Consider the following 15885-nt stretch of genomic DNA (forward strand, 5'->3'; position numbering starts at 1 on the left):
TGCATACCATTGATTTTTATGCAACACTGTATCTGCTGTACAAATTAAAATAACTTCAAACAGTTAAAAACCTTTAGAATACTTCAGTTAAGCATTGTAATGTAAAGCAGTATCATCTTGAAAGACGTTTTCGATCTTGTCAGTACAAAAGTATTACTTCACATACATTTCTATACTAATCAGCATTTTTCCTTCTCCACCTCCCTCCCCCCTGAATTTTTAAGGGTTTCATCTTTGACTTGTCAAATGGACATTAAGCGACAGCGAGTGTTAACTGCGAGAGCTCCATAAGCACAGCGGCTGCTGGGATGTTGCGACAGAACGCTGGAAGTAACAAGCGTGGTTTGGGATTAGCCCGACTGTCTACCTCCAACTTCTTCACCATCTCTAATTCAGGAAATTGGGGAATGGGGCGCAGCACCAAGAGCAGCTCTCTGAGCAGCATTAGCTCCAACTCTGACTGCTATGATAATCCTGTTGTGGATCCAGAATATATCATGCAACTGGTGAATGATGTCAGAAAATTTGCAGATGTGCTACTCTATTTGAAGGAAGCCGTTCTTTCAGAAGGTGTGTCAGTTGTTTTTTATTCTTAATTCTTAGATTTTCTGAAACTCCCACAACTCCACTCGTATGTTTTTAACTAGTCTTTACTGTGGTTATTCTCCCTTGCCCTTTACCTTCCCCGTTTATCCCCCCCCTCCTCCCCCCTACCCTCCCCCAGCATGATGATTACGGGAAATGGTGGTTGTTAGTTTGGGTTCTGTATTTCCTCATCAGAACACTGTGCAATCTGTTTCATAATCATAACAAGGGAAAACAGGCTTTTAGTAGGCTGTCTAGGCTGACACTAAAAGTTAGCGAGACCATCAAGTGATTATTTTTTAATCACCTGAATGTTTTTTGTAATTCCAAAGAATTCTGTTAATATTTTGGTGATGTTTCAGTTTTCTAGGCTGTTTTGGATTGGTTTTTGAAAGTCTTATACGCTAGTAGTTTGAGTTTTAAGGTAGAATGTAACTCTTTGCACTTTCTTCCTCTACAAGATAGGTATTTACCATCTTTTGCCAGCAGGTGGAAACTGCAAATTTTCCTGCTTATGGGGAGTGTGCATTATTGTGTGTACCTGTTCCTTTAGGGAAATGGTATTAGTCCATTTTTGGTCATCAGCAGGAAAGCTTTTATCTAACTTCTGCAGAAATGTTATCATGTTAATAGCTGAAATGACATCCAGAGCAGTAAGATGTCCTGAGTGCTAAGCATTTGCAGTCACCTCTGTGTTTCAAGTGAGTCTGCACACAGCTGAAATACCTCTGCCAAAAGCTGTGAACAAATTTTAACAGAACAATAATTTGAGACTAGTGATCACTTCATGTCTACAGTGTTTTTGCTGAGCACGTAGGATAAATGTAGTTATTTGTGAGGTGGGATGTCTGATGCCTACTGACGCTGAAATGGGCATCCTGTGGGAAAGGACTATTAAAATACTGAAGTGTTCCAGTTGCCACGCAGCAGTTGTTCATTAATGTTCAGTTTAAAATTTTGGACTCAGAAGATCCAAAAAACTAACATGGAAGACGGGAGTTGTCTTGGTTTATACTACATTGTGGAATTAATTTGTGAAACAGTGTTGTCCATTTAAAGGATTGTTAATTTATAAAGGAGACGTGTTTCTTTACCACAGTTCTTTACCAGAACACTCCTGTGTTCTTTTTGACCTCTGTCCCCAAAATCTCATAATATGGCGAGTTCTGTAGTATTGGGCTTGCTTACTGCTGGCTGGAGACAACCTCCTGGAAGCTGTGTAGTTTGGATTGCATTTCTCCATCTTATTTATCTTTGGAAATGTTTACAGTTGTCTGTCCAAAAATTAACAAAAACTTACTAAGGTGATTGAACAGACTTCTTACACATAAAGTTCTGGCTCGTAATGCTTGCAACTTACCACCATCCTGAAATTAATTACATGAATTATGCCAGGGATTGGGATCCCAATTGCAGGGATAGGAAATTAATTTCTTCCTTTTTGGATAGCATTCATCTATTGACTTGATGTAGATTTTGTTGGATAGTAAAACTTTGCTCTACAGTTTATGAAATAAGAACTAAAAATAAATTCTGCTACTAGCTACAGAAGAAATATTATTTTGATGTGTATATGTTGCATGCATCTTCAAGCAGTTCAGAAGTGGCAAATATAAGTGGTGCAACAGGGTTGCATCAGTGAGCTCTTGTATTTGCCTGGTAAGCGTTCCTAGAGTCTGCTGTAGGTCTTTCAGCCTCTAACCACTATTCCCTCAGCTTGTACATCTACTGTTAGTCATAGTATTGCCACTTTGGCAGATTTGTTTAAAAACTCCTTTCTATGCACAGTAACTTCGCTCTTGACCACGCAGCTCCCTGTTTGCCAGGGCCAGCCATTCCACTGCTGGGGTCTGCATCAGTAGGTAGGCTGATTCCAGTGGGTGCATGCCTTGAATTTTGTACCGACTGATGGTTGTATTCCCTGCTTGTGTTATCTGAGCTGCCTTGGAAGAGCCTAGCAGTTATTCACCCATGGTTCGCTTAACATTCTGCTGATGTAGTGATACTATCTTGGATGAAAAATCTAAGCTATTTTGGATTATAACATGTATTTGTGTCTAAACTAGATCATAAGTGCCTTTGGATTATAGACTTGTACTGTGTTTTGTATGGTACCAATGCAAGTTGATATATAACATGAATAATAAGTTGAGATCTCTTTTAAGGGGAGAATGTTATATAACTGAAATTTTCTGTAGATTTCAAGGCTATTTCTCTTTGCATTACTTTTGCTAATATAATTTAATTTTTTACAGTAGTCTCATTGTCATAATGCTGAATAAATTTTGGATATTACTTTTCAACAAAGGTAAACCCAGCATTGTAACTTACTTTGATTATTTTCAGACTCTCACCCAACAATGTTTGTTGTATAAACTGAAATCTAAAAAACTTGGAATGTCCTTGCTAGCACCAAGTAGGAAACTTGTTTCTTAATGATACTTTGCATAAAAAAACAAAACACCTCCAGCCCCCCCCGCCCCCCAAAACCCCACCCCAAACCCACAAACAGAAAACCCTCTGAATATAACTGTAGAGTTGAAAAGTTTGTCAGCTGTTTGGACATGAGGGAGCTGCAGTTGCCTATTCTGTTGAGTCAAATACCATGTGTTCCATACACTTCAGTTCTTGCTGTCTGTCTTTAAATTCCCTTTTGAATCTAGGCATTGCACTCAGTTGATGTAATGATCTGTTATTAGTGATCCAACTTGAGGCATAGGATCAAGGTACTTTACCAATGTCCTCATTAAAGAAGAGGTCTGGGCATTTTTTGAACCTAGGTCAATGAATCCAGTGCTGTTTCACAAGGAATTTTTTATTTAATTCTGCTTGATGACAGGCTGAACTGTAGTGGTTGAACTGCACAAACAGTTAGTGCATCAGTCTCTTGGTCCAGTCTTCAGTTAAATTTCCAGATGAGCGAGATTGTGTCATATGGCTGATATTGGTAAGGAGAGTTACATTGTCATCATGTCTTTGTGTTTGAACTGAAAGGTCATCTTCTTTTGTAGCATTTGTATTTTATGAGGTCAGAGATAATTGAAATATATTGAGGAGACTCGAAATAAGTCAATCTTCTTTTCTTTCTGATAAGAAGAAAATGAAAACAGTTCCTCAGAAATCCCTGCCTGGAAGGTCAAACTTGAGAGTATATGTTGAATTAGTACCTAGAAGACTCAGATCATTACCTGCAATCTGTGGGGCTCTTAAGACTCTTCATTTGAGTTTTCAGTTTTATTGATGGCATTCTGTATTCTTGATGTACCCCAGGTTTAGTTCTTCTTTCAGTTTTAATTACATCCTAAGCACAAACTGTTAAGACATAATGGCTTGAACGCTGGTGAGTTTTCTCTTTGTGTTTTGAGTTCCAATAGTAACTTTTCAGCTATCGGTTGAGAGTGTGAGAACCTAATAGTTGCCTTCAACTTGCACCCCTCTTTGAAAAGGTAGGACATACAGTGAAGTACTATCTAAAGGCTGGAGCTATCTGTGATCTTCAGAGGTAGTGGCTCTCAAGAGGAGAAGTAACTTTCCATGGTAGAGAATGTTTTAGGAACTGAGAAGTGGTTTATCTCCCACGGAGACCTGCTGGGGGCTTAACAACCTGACCACAGTATGGAAAATACTTAAGAATTTGAAGTGTGTGAGGTGTCCTTAAGGTAAATCCTGTAACTTGAAGAGGTTAGTTCTTGTCCCAAAGCATGGGTTTAATGCGTCTGCGAGTAACCACTGTTGAATTTTGAGGCTGGGTGACTTCTACATGCATAATATGTTCTTTTGGAGAATAGGAGATATGGGGTAACTGCTATATACTGTCCAATCTTTTCAGAATACAAGGATGCCTATACCTCATAGAAGTTGTATAGAAAACATATAAGCCACTTTTTGGGACAAAACGTGCAGGACTTACCTCTTACAAACTTCTATTAGAGAATTTATCAGTTCAAAAATAGTATTGCTTGTTGCATAGATATGCAAAGTTGAGAATCTATTTAAGAATAGGTATTTATGTATGAGATTGGTGACACTACAGTCTGTGCTGCTACTGCATATAATAAATTCCACTGTTGCTTTAAGCAAATGATGCCACTGTGTGGTGTTTGCTCAAATGAGATTCATTTACTCAGGTTTAAAAGGACCACACAAAAGAATATTTAGGACACAGTCTGAGTTCCTAATTAGAAGATACTTTACTGTTTCACTTTTAAACAGTAAATAGTAGCTTTTACTGGGGGGGGGGGGGGGGGGGGGAACATTCCTGTTTCCCTAGTCTGAAGATAATTAGCTACTAGTTTTGTGACATCTGCTATTTATTTTCTTTTTAAGGAATGTAATGTATGCTTCATACTGTAAGGTCTGCCCTTGGGACTGTGGGAAATAGTGTGTTTCATTATGAATAGCTGTAAGGGTAAAATTTGCATGTGGTTTAAAAGTGCAGGAGTAATTATACTTTAATATATAATCTTCTTGACTGTACTTCAGAATATATTTTGGAATTATTGCTTGCTTTATCACGAACTTTGAAGTAATCTTCAAAGTGTGATATTGTGTGCTTCATGTGGGTAATTGTGCATCCTTTTCATGGGTAAAAACTTTTTTCCTCAAGTTCATCCTGTCTTCAACTAATGTAAATTGTAGCTTATTCTAAAATGTTAATATAGCCCTTTTTTCCAGGTATCTTAGAAAACAGAATAGCAAGATAAAGCTCTTACCTTTCATTGCAGATTTCTCTTTGAGGATCAGATTTTGCTGTCTAGTTTCTCAGAGTTTGGTAAGATTTTTTTTTTAAACTGAAGCAGAGGGAAAAATACTGGTGAAGCTGGATGGCCTGGTCAGGAATGTCTGCATCCTCTTTATAGTAGCACCAATACTTTCAAAAGGATCAGGAATGCTACCTAACTTGAAACCTATCAGGTCCTTGTTTTTGAAGGATAAGATATTCAGCCCGGTGGGACAATTTTAAAGGTGTGTCAAGTTAAGTAGTTTCCTCAAAATAAGGAACTTGTAATCTCTAGTGACTTCAAAACCTTGTTTTAGCACCACGGAGATTGGTATTAATCGCATGCTACACTAAAAGCCAGAAGCTGCCTACTGAATATAGTGCCTGAGGGTCAAAGAGGAATGATTTCTCTTCAGCCCTTCCAGGCTTGATAATGTGTGCTTTTTTAGTACTGTCCTTATTTTTAGTATGATTAAGGCACTGTAGTATTTTTAGCATTTGATTTTTATTTCTTTATTTTCTTCTAGTGTAAAACATTTGTGTCCTTTTTCTGAGGCAGTATTTTTGAAAGTCAGTTTGTCCTGTTTTGCTAGGGAAATCTGAAGTTCATTAGCTATTACAGTGAAGATTACAGATTGAAATTATGATAATTTATAATACTAGGTATGATTTTTGCTGTTTGTTCTTTATTCCAATTTTGGTGTTTCTCAATGAAAGGTGCTGTCTTTGATACACCTTAAACTGGATGTATTTACCTGTCTAATGACACCTCATAGTATGAATGCTTGGTAGGTGGGCAAACTGCTCTAAACAAGGATCTGATAAAGTGTTTACCTTTCTTTGCAACAGTCTCTGGAAGGAATGTTTGGGGGTTTTTTTGTTTTGAGGGAAGTTGGACTGATTTCTTTCAAATTTTTGTAGAAGATGGTGCTGGTTTTCTGTTTGATAGTATTTTGTGTCCTAAATAAAAAACCTTTATGGGAGAAAAAGTAAAATGCTGTCAGGACAGCTAACTTTCGGGGATCATGAGAACATAGTGATTATCAAATGCGTAAACAATCTGCTTGTCAATTGATTAAATGACCTTCAAGAATCCTCGGGAAAAGGCAGAGGAATTCATGTAAAGCGTAGCACATTATTTCTCTTATTCTGTGTAGCACAAAAAAAGGGGAAAACAAACTGTCTAGTAGATAAAAAATCCTATTATAGAAATCACAACATTTGAGGATATTGACAAATATTCTGAAATGGAATTTTAGTGTTAATCACTTCCAGGATCTACCGAAGTGTTATATACTTGTAGTATCTGAAGAATAATTCTGTAACTTATTATTAAAATATGACCTTTTTTGTACTTTGTAGCTCTACTCAAACTTGGTCCGCAAGGAACTAACTGCATGTTTTAAATGTATTAGCCTGCAATAACATTGTTCATACTCTTGCTGAACCAAATAAGGTGTTAAGAGGTGAATTCTGACAATTTGTATTTGCTGTTTTGGATGTTATCGTTCCCATAGCAGAGTTGGCAGAAGTGACCTTGTGAGCTGCAGTAGCAGGGAAGCTGAGACTAAACCAGAGTGGGGCAGGTGTAAGGCAGCTGGAAGGAGTAACTTCTGAAGGTACTCCTGCAGAAATTACAGGTTTTTCTTCCCCACCAACACCTGAATTGATGGTATAGTTCTGTAACTGTTGAAAATCTACAAGATGCATCTAAAATTGTTGTTTTCTTATTATAAAACTTGTTATGTTTAGGGGTCTGTTTTAAACCATGCTAATGGTGTATTTTCACGGCAGCTTAGAGAAGAAATTTAAGTGTGATCTGCTGTGATCTCACCACTTCTTCCTAGCACTGGCAGTAGTTCTTTGGTGACTGCATAGCAAGCCAGTGCATGGGGCAGATCTGCCTGAAAACTAGTCCTAGGAAGAAAGGAACTCGTTTTCAGCCAGATCAGTTCCATGAGCTGACTGTAAGGTTGTACTGAGTACTAGCAAAACAGGGAGAAGGGGGCTGGCAAAGGAACGAGTGGCCAGAGGTTAAAATGGAACAAGAGTGTGAGGGTCTAGGCAGAGTTGGCGTGGCACTCCACTGTGGCATTGCAGCATACACTGCTAGGCCCTGTACCAACTCTTTTGTCTCTCCTATGGAATGCTAAGTTTGACAGGGGTATATGAAAGGGGCGGGGGCGTGGGGAGAGAAGAGGAGGCAGAAAATGCCCTTTGTAGATGGCAAATTAATCAGCTTTCTTAGCTCTGAGCTTTTGGCATATTTGAATTTGAGAGTCATCTTTTAAACTTGCCTTCCTAAAACCTGCTTCTTATATGCAAAGACATATGTGCTTCTAGTCTTTCTGACCTGGAAATTCCTTAGTACACCCTTTCACATATATCCAAGTAGTAGTCACTTCTAAATATTAGTTCTGTCAATCTGAAATTGAAACTGTTCTTTGACAAATGTGAAATAGTCTTTCAAGCTAAAAGATGTAAAGGATGTAAACAAGGATAAGAACAAAAGAAATATTTCCTTAAATTTTTTAACAAGTAAAATTATTGCTAAGAACCCAAAGCCAATAGTAGTGATTTTTTTTTAAACAGCTTCTGATGCTTTTTATGGCAAAACTCAGAAGAAAAAAAAATAGACAGGCATGCAAACTCCTTCTCTTAGTTGAACTCTAGGATGACAGGAAGCTAGAGACCTCCTGGTCATTTTTCCATGCTTCCCTTACTTTCACACTGTCCTTTCTTCCTGGTCTCTCTCATGAGCAGAAAGCACTGAGATCCCTGGCTGAGAGTCCTGTTCCTGCCCAGTGCCAGATTCCTCAAACCTGAGAAGTTCTGCAAAGAAAGCAGAAGTTTGATGTACTCCAGAGAACTCTGTCCATAAAAGAACTAGTGAAGCCTGAAGGAAGGCAAGCCCACAACAATCCAACGAAAAGCAGTTTACAGTCAAAGTTTATGGGAGACAGCCATAGCTACGGACCATGTTTTTCCCCAGGAATGTTACACTTAAGCCGGGAGAGAGAACTTCCCACCTTTCTTTCCATTTTGCTCCCAATCATTCGACCACCTGTTTTGCCCAAGCTTCTTATTTTCTACAAGTCTGCCATCTTGCAGCCTTTTGTTAGGGAGTCTTGGACATTCAGATGCTGTGACCAGAGGCAGAGGAGCTGGGCATTTTCTTTTGCTTTGCAGGTTTGCAATATTAGAGCACTGTTTAATTAATCTGCAGTCATGGAACAACTCTGCTGTTTCCAGTACTCTGAACAAGCACGGGAAAAAAAACAACCTCCTCTTGAAGTTCAGTTCAAGCAAAGCTGTGTTCTTCACAGTCAAAGTATAAGCTTCCTGTTAAATGCAGGTTGCTAATGTTGGATAGTAAATACTGTTTCTTCAGTTTCAGGGAAGATTGAAGTTAAATAATAACTTAGTGGACCAGCAGATAAGTTTGTGGCTGATAGTACTACCCCTCCCCCAGTTGCATACTCCGCATTCCTTCTGAACAAATGTTCACTTGTTGCTATAGTGTCTAAGATCAGCAGTCAGGAGGGGTGTGTTTGTGTCTTGAAGGCCTGTGAGTGTTTAAAATGTAAAATCAACCCTTATGTGCAGTCCGGATATTTTTGTTGACTTAAATAATTAGCATATCTCTCTTTAGGAAAACTCTGAACTCTTTATAAGGGAGCACAGGCATTTTCCATTTTTCTGTTGGTTTTGAAGTGCAAAAAATGTAATAAAAGGCAAAATTCCATTCTTCCTCCTTTTTGCATTTCTGATGTACAAAAGAATCTCAAAACACTTAAAGAGCCTTAGCTAGTTTGTTAATTAGAATTACCTTCCCTTTCCATCACAGCAACTAGACCAATGAAACTGAAATTACAAGATTAGCAAGATGAAAGGTGAGTAGTGAGGACGAATAGTCAGATTTTCTTTTTTGAATGTAAATGTAAAGTTAGGCCTTTCAACAACAAAAATTATTCTAATACAGTTTGTAGCTTAAGAAACAGGGAAACACTTGGACACAAAAACTTGTATCTCTCAAAGAACTCTGCCCCAACACCTGAAAGATAATATTTGATCCATATCCAGTGTGAAGTCTTGTGTTCTTAACAGCAATTCTTGTGTACATGTAGGAGCTTTTGTGTTTAAAAACAAAACCCCCTTGCCCTAAATTAGTTTCCTACTCTTGGCAAAATGTATTATAATGTATCCACAAAAATATTCCGTTTTCTCATTTCTCTGATGCATCAGTTTATCAAAGTTGCAACATAAAACAAGAACATCAATGCAAGTATTTTTTGTATGCCTAACAGCATAGAGTTATGAGTTGTGACTATCATCTTAATGATCTTGACTTCATGAAGATTTCATAGACTAAATCATTCCTTTTCCACCAGTTTCATTGGGAGTGTTTGTTCTTCCTATTTATGTAGCTAGGTGTCAGAACCGAAGCTGACTTGTTTCTTAATTCCAAGCAAGTGCTCATCTAATCTGGCAGTTGCAGTGGTTTGGTTATGTTAGAGCTAATGTCTTATTAATGGATTGGAGTTAGAACTGCATGGCAGGGGAGGAGATTTGATACAGAGCTTAGACCTTGATCTTTGTAGGTAGCTGTTTCCCTTTTTTTAAGGAAAGTAGGGATTTTATGGGGACTCATTCCTTTGTCTCCCTAAAATGCCCCTTTTTATAGAAGATTGAGGTGACTCATGTAAGGCTGTAGAAAATTGTTGTTTGGGTTAAACTTTCATCTTAATGACATTCATTACAGAACAGTGTAACTGAAAAACATAGGACTTGAGCAATTTTTTTGTAGAGTCTGTGATTTAGCTGAACAAAGGTTTTTTCCTTTTTATCGTTTTTTTCCTTGTTTACTGTTTGAAGGTACTTTTTTGGGCCAATTTTTAAAAATATGTAGGAATTCTTATTTGCCAATTTGGGTTATCTTTATTTTGGAGACTCTGTCAACTTAAGATGGAAGTTGGTTTACCAAACTTACCTCTTCAGAGTTGTGTTCTCTGTCATGACTAAACTGCTTCAGATATTTGAGCAAGTCCAGTTATTGCTTAAATCTGAAGTGACAATGAAAGCCCCATTATTGTTTAAATTTCAAATGGCAATGAAAATGTATCTAATGCAAGGAGCAGTGAAAAGCTTTTAAAGGAACTTACAAGACTTGTTTCTGGGGTTAGGGCACTCAGTTACATAGTCCTTTTGCTTGGGAAGCAGCATTTAAAATGGCTCTGGCTGCTTTGGTCTAGAATGATGATCAGGGAGTGAATGCTGGGACTTTGGTCTCTCACCTTCTTCTGTATGTGTAATAACATACAGACTTTTTTATTTTTTTTTTAATGTAAATGGGTGTTGGAGAATGTCTGGGAGAAATAAGAAAGCTTAAGGTTCAAATTCTGATGACTTAAACAGTTCCAAAGAGCTATTGTAATAATATAGCATGTTTCCTTTTTCAAATGTGTTGATTCTTTGTGCTGTGTTTAACTTGGGTTCAGGGCCCACAGGTGGGTGTTGCAGCAGTTCATTACGTTTTTAAAAGTTCTGTTAGTACTACTTATCTATGAGACATAGAACAACCGTGATATTACGTATGTTGCTATGCGTACTGTGAATGCTAAAGGGAAATGGAGGCTCTTATTTTGGAAAGAATAAAGTGTTTCTTGTAACTCTTGTAATGTCTTAATCCTTTTCTAGTTTTAGGAATCTGCAAGATGGGAAGGCCTGGTGAGGAGGTTTCAGCTAAGATGCATTGAAAATAATGTTGTCTTTGATTTAAAATGAATTGCAGGATTGTAGATCAATAATTTGCAGGAAGTACATTTGTACAGTGGAGTTAAACCACAAGTGTGTCCTCTCTCACCCGTTGCCTTTTCAACAAGAGGTTTTGACATCTTTAGGATTTTGGGCCAAATTTCAGTTTTGTAGCACAGGATTTCCAAAGGGTGCTCTTCTCTGAGCACTGTATTGAAATCTTCCAGTTCATGCAGGTGTGATCTGTTATGGGCTCTGTGTTGTGAACAAATTTAACATGTTGGTTGATGTTCTGCTTTTGGACTACAGCATATTCTTAGCTCCGTTTGTGAGATCAGATGTTGCTGAAACAGTTATGGACAAGAAATTCCTGAAGCGTTAGCTTAAAGACTGCTCAATGTTTACAAACTCCTATTGCTGTTTTAGTGTTGATAGTGATATGAATGGCTTCTTTAGGAGGATGCTTAAGTTATTTTGAGTTTTTGGTTTTTTTCCTGGGGATTTTTTTTTCATTCATTGATTGTATATAGGGTATACGAGGTACTTTGTTCTAAGTGCTACCACAACTATGGAACTAAAAAGTCTGTTCAGAAGTTCTTCAATGCTGACAACAAGTGGAAAAAAAATGTTTACTGGAGTCACTAAAGTGGAGGTGCAGAGAAACAGAACAGTACTGGTCAACAAAATGGACCATGGTCTCAGCGCACAAGGAGTTTAACCACGGCCAGCAGAAGAGCAGTTGAAGGAGGCAGCTTTTTGGAGGGATAGTCCTATATGTTTTGTGCTTCATTTGGTAAGGTGCAAGTTGTTTATCTGAAAGCTTAGCAGCATACATGCATTGTGATAGTTGAGTGAAGACAGTTTGTGAAGGGCATTGAGAAAGTGACCATGATAAATAGATTGTGCCAGTAGTGAAGAAGAGGAAACTAATAGTAGGATTAAGATTGCAGAGAGGTCAAATTAAATGCTCTCTGGTATTCATGTTTAAGCCCTTGTGTTAAGAACAAGCAAACAAATTCGGCAAGGAATGGAGAACTCTTTCTAGCTGTACCTGGCTTTGGCTGATGACTAGACATGAGATTTTAGAGAAGGTGGCCAAGAACTTAATTTGGAAAGAAAGCAATAGGTCTGGAGTGTATAAATCAGATTCTTAACAATGAGAGAAGCTTGTTATACAACATCAAATGCTGCATGCCATTGGATGAAAAATTAAATGCATGGGGCTACTACTCAAATATGTAGTTGACCAAGTTCTGCCTGTTTCTACTATAATGTTCATATTCTGTAGCTTTTACTGGCTTGCACATCCTTTGGTTGTTTTTTTTAATTTAGCATTGACTAGCTGGAATGACAACTTCAGTGGTATGGGGGAAACAGCTGTGTAAATCCAGAATCATAAAGCAAACAGAATCTGTGGTTTGTCTTTTTCACCTTTCTATTGCAAGATATTTATGAAGAAATACTACTCAATAAAAAATGCATAGTGAGCTGTGCGGTGGGTTACTGTTGTGTCTTGGGGTGCGCAAGTGCCAGTTTGACATCAGTTACTGCTATAATGACAGTGTTGTAGTGTTTTCTCTTCATACAAAATTGTCAAAGATGTTTTGGTGTGAAATATCTGATACCAAAACGTTATATTGCAGAGGTGATTGGCTGTTCCTGAATCTAGGAATTGGGAAGATTTTGAAAGTATTTGCTCTTGAGCATTCAAATGGCTCATCACTCTGTCACCTGTGCAAGTTATATAGTCAGGCTTTGCTCTTTTGGGTGGTTGTTTCAGCAGGACTTCGATGCTGGAACTTCAAATAATTAATCCCTTATGTTCACTATTTTCTGGAGAACTCATGGTGCTCGCTGCTGCTTTAGTGATTTGAATCCCACTTAAAATCTAAGTTGCTTTTGCATAACTTTTTTCTTTTAATCAACAAAACGGAAATGGAATACTATCACATCCTATAGCAGTCCATAAGTGTGTTCAAAAGATCCTTTAAAAGACATGCACAAAGTAATGCATCTCTTGTTTAACACCATATAATCTCATAATCCTGGCTTTGTGTGGTCTTTTGAAAACTAGGTGGGCTGGCAGCAATAAAATAGCTTCTTCGCTCAATCAGTAACTTAGGCTAAAAGTGATAGGAGCAGCCATGTAGAACAAATAGTATTTTAGAATAAAAGTAAAATGAGTTAAAGGTTAAGTATTTTTTTTATAATCTCTTGATGTGGGTTAGCAAAGGTTAAATTTATTTTCTTTTAAATGAATAAAACCAAACTTTCATGCTACCCCTTCTGTGTGCCAGTTTGATATGGTAAGATCAACTTTCTGGGGATAGTCTTTCCTTTTCCAACTTGTTCTTTTTTCAGAAATTTGTGCTGTGAAACTTGAGTGAGTATTACCTCATATGTTTTCAGAACTTGAACCAATATGCAAGGAACATAGTTGCTTAAAGCATAAAAGTTTTCTCATTTTATTTTAAGTATCTTCTATTTGCAGCTGTTCAGTCCAGGGACTACTTTACTAAGTTTCAGTGAAATACCCTTGAATAAGAAATAAGTAGCATACTACTAAAAGTATAGTTGCTAATCCTGATGGATATGACTTTCTGGTGAAAAGTGAATGATCAGGCTTATTGCAAATGTATTCATCATAAAGAATGTAGTCTTATGTCCACTTGACAGTTTACAGTTCTAACTTAAAATGTGTTCTGAAAGTGCTGAAGCATTATCCTCACCTGGTTTTACTCTTAAACTCCTTGAAGACTCAGGGAAGTGATATGAACAGTGGCTAAAGTGGCCATGTAGTGTGTTCACTCTCATTTGTCAGAAACAGGTAAATAAGGAAACTCCAGCAATTTTCATTACTGGTTTCTGGTCTTTAAATTTTGGGTTAATAAAAGATTAATGTATTCTAAAGATTAAACTGCATGGCTGAACACATCTAGGTTAGTTGACTGGAATCTCAAGGCTAGTAGAATACAAAAGTTGAAGGAATGTAGTGTACAGCATATTGAAATAGATTAATGAAAAGCTGCATTGTGGTAGGTTTTTCCAAAAGGCTTCCCCACATACACAAATGGGGAGTTCATCTATGAATTTCAATGTGAAATGAATGTGAAGTAACAACTGTTCTGCTGATGTCAGTTGGCAAACCAACATAATGAAAATATTTAACTGCTTTCAGTGTAGGCAGAGTTATAAGATTTTTATTATTCTGATGTATTTTGCATGTACACTATTTTCTTGACTTTTTGAAAGGATTTTTTTAAGACATCTTGATTTTTATAACTTTCCTTTAGTTTCTGAAAATTAATCTAGTCTTCATTTGCTCTGTTTACGTAGGCAAGAAGGTCTTTTTACATAAGCTTTGACTTTTCAGGAGTACAGAATTGGTCCATAATTAAAATGGGGTAGGAATGTTAGCGCAGTTTAAAAACAAACAAAGAAAACCCACCACAGCTTAAGGTCACATCAGAGGCTAGTCAGCATGCTTAATGGTCGAATCTAAATGGATAGACTGATGTATTTTGGCCAATCCCTGATAGCAAGTGACAAATTTGAAAGGGCTGTTTAGGTATTTGTGGTACACAACAAAAGCTTATCACGCTAGAAGTCTTACCTGGAAGGCTGGACTAACAGGATAGTTTTGTGTTTTATTCAAGAGCAATTTTTCTGCAAAAAATGCAAGCCTACACTTTCACCCTGTTTATTTCAAAAGGTCAAGAGAGAATTTCCCCCCTTAAAATATCAAAAAACTGTAAATATCAGGTGCTTTTAAATTTTAACCTAAATTTGTACAACCTAATTTTAAGATCAAATTTAGTAGTTTAGCAATAAATAGGCAACTGACTTGCCAAATGTTAAATCCTTTCTTGTCTTATAAAAACATTATTTGCATATAATAAATGAACTCAATATACTGTATTCAATAAGCTATTTGCAGGAAATTTCAATGCAGTCTCACTGAATTGGATCTGTATATTATTATTCTCAAAAAAAACCTTCCCAAACTTTAATGCTTTTATGTCAAATGTAGGGGTTTGGGTTACTGTTTTTATGCCTGCCTTTTCCTCATTCCTAATGAAACTTCACATGTCCTTAGATTTTCTTCATTGAAATAATTGCTTAACTGTTTATTTTGCATAAATTGTCACTTTTTCTGCAATATAATGTGATTAAAACATTGTTTGCAGTGGATTCTGGAGCACATGTTGCCAAAAACTGTATGAATTTGGTGTAGTGTCTTTTAATGATGCCATGACAAGGGTTGCCATGATACTGATTAACAAAAAAGCTAGGACAGGCTATCTTGCAATTTTGAAAGCTTCAAGTACGATGTTTCTTGACATAGGGATGGGTAGGTAGCTTCTAATTCTGCATCATAACACAGGGTTGAAATGTGATGACTTCACTAGTGACTTTGGCGGATTCCAGCCTTGTTAGAGATTTTACAAGGATAAATTCTTCCAGAAATTCCTTGAGTTTCTGTTTTTCAGTGAATTAAAATGTTTCATTCCTTACATCTGCAGCATGTTTATACAGCCAAATAAAGGAAGAAATATGATAGCTAAGACAGCTGTTTTCTTATCACTCCTGAACTGTGGCCACCAACAAATAAAATATCTACACCACCATTAAAGGAAAAAAGTTTTGTTCATTTTATATCTGTACAATTGATGAAAATCACGTCTAGCCCATATGTTTATTGCCTTACAAAAGCTTCCTTGAGACTAGACTAGACAGCAGTGACATAGGTCAACTTTACTATGGTCAAACCAAAGTGTAAAACATGCTTTCACTGTGTGTTTGATTAGTTCTTGTTGTGTTTTGAG

The 15885-nt window shown here is 37.1% G+C and overlaps 1 protein-coding gene across 2 annotated transcripts in view; it reads left to right on the top strand.

Annotated features, from left to right (window-relative positions):
- Nucleotides 1-240: 240 nt before the first annotated feature.
- ARHGAP29 (Rho GTPase activating protein 29) overlaps nucleotides 241-15885 on the top strand; it is a 50535-nt gene continuing 34890 nt past the window's right edge. For both annotated transcript variants that reach the window (XM_050901209.1, XM_050901210.1), the window contains exon 1: nucleotides 241-570. In XM_050901209.1, the coding sequence (XP_050757166.1) occupies nucleotides 309-570 (262 nt within the window). In that variant the 5' untranslated portion in view covers nucleotides 241-308. The remainder of the gene's footprint in view (nucleotides 571-15885) is intronic.

Source organism: Gymnogyps californianus, chromosome 8 (genome assembly GCF_018139145.2).
Source record: "Gymnogyps californianus isolate 813 chromosome 8, ASM1813914v2, whole genome shotgun sequence".
NCBI lineage: Eukaryota > Metazoa > Chordata > Aves > Accipitriformes > Cathartidae > Gymnogyps > Gymnogyps californianus.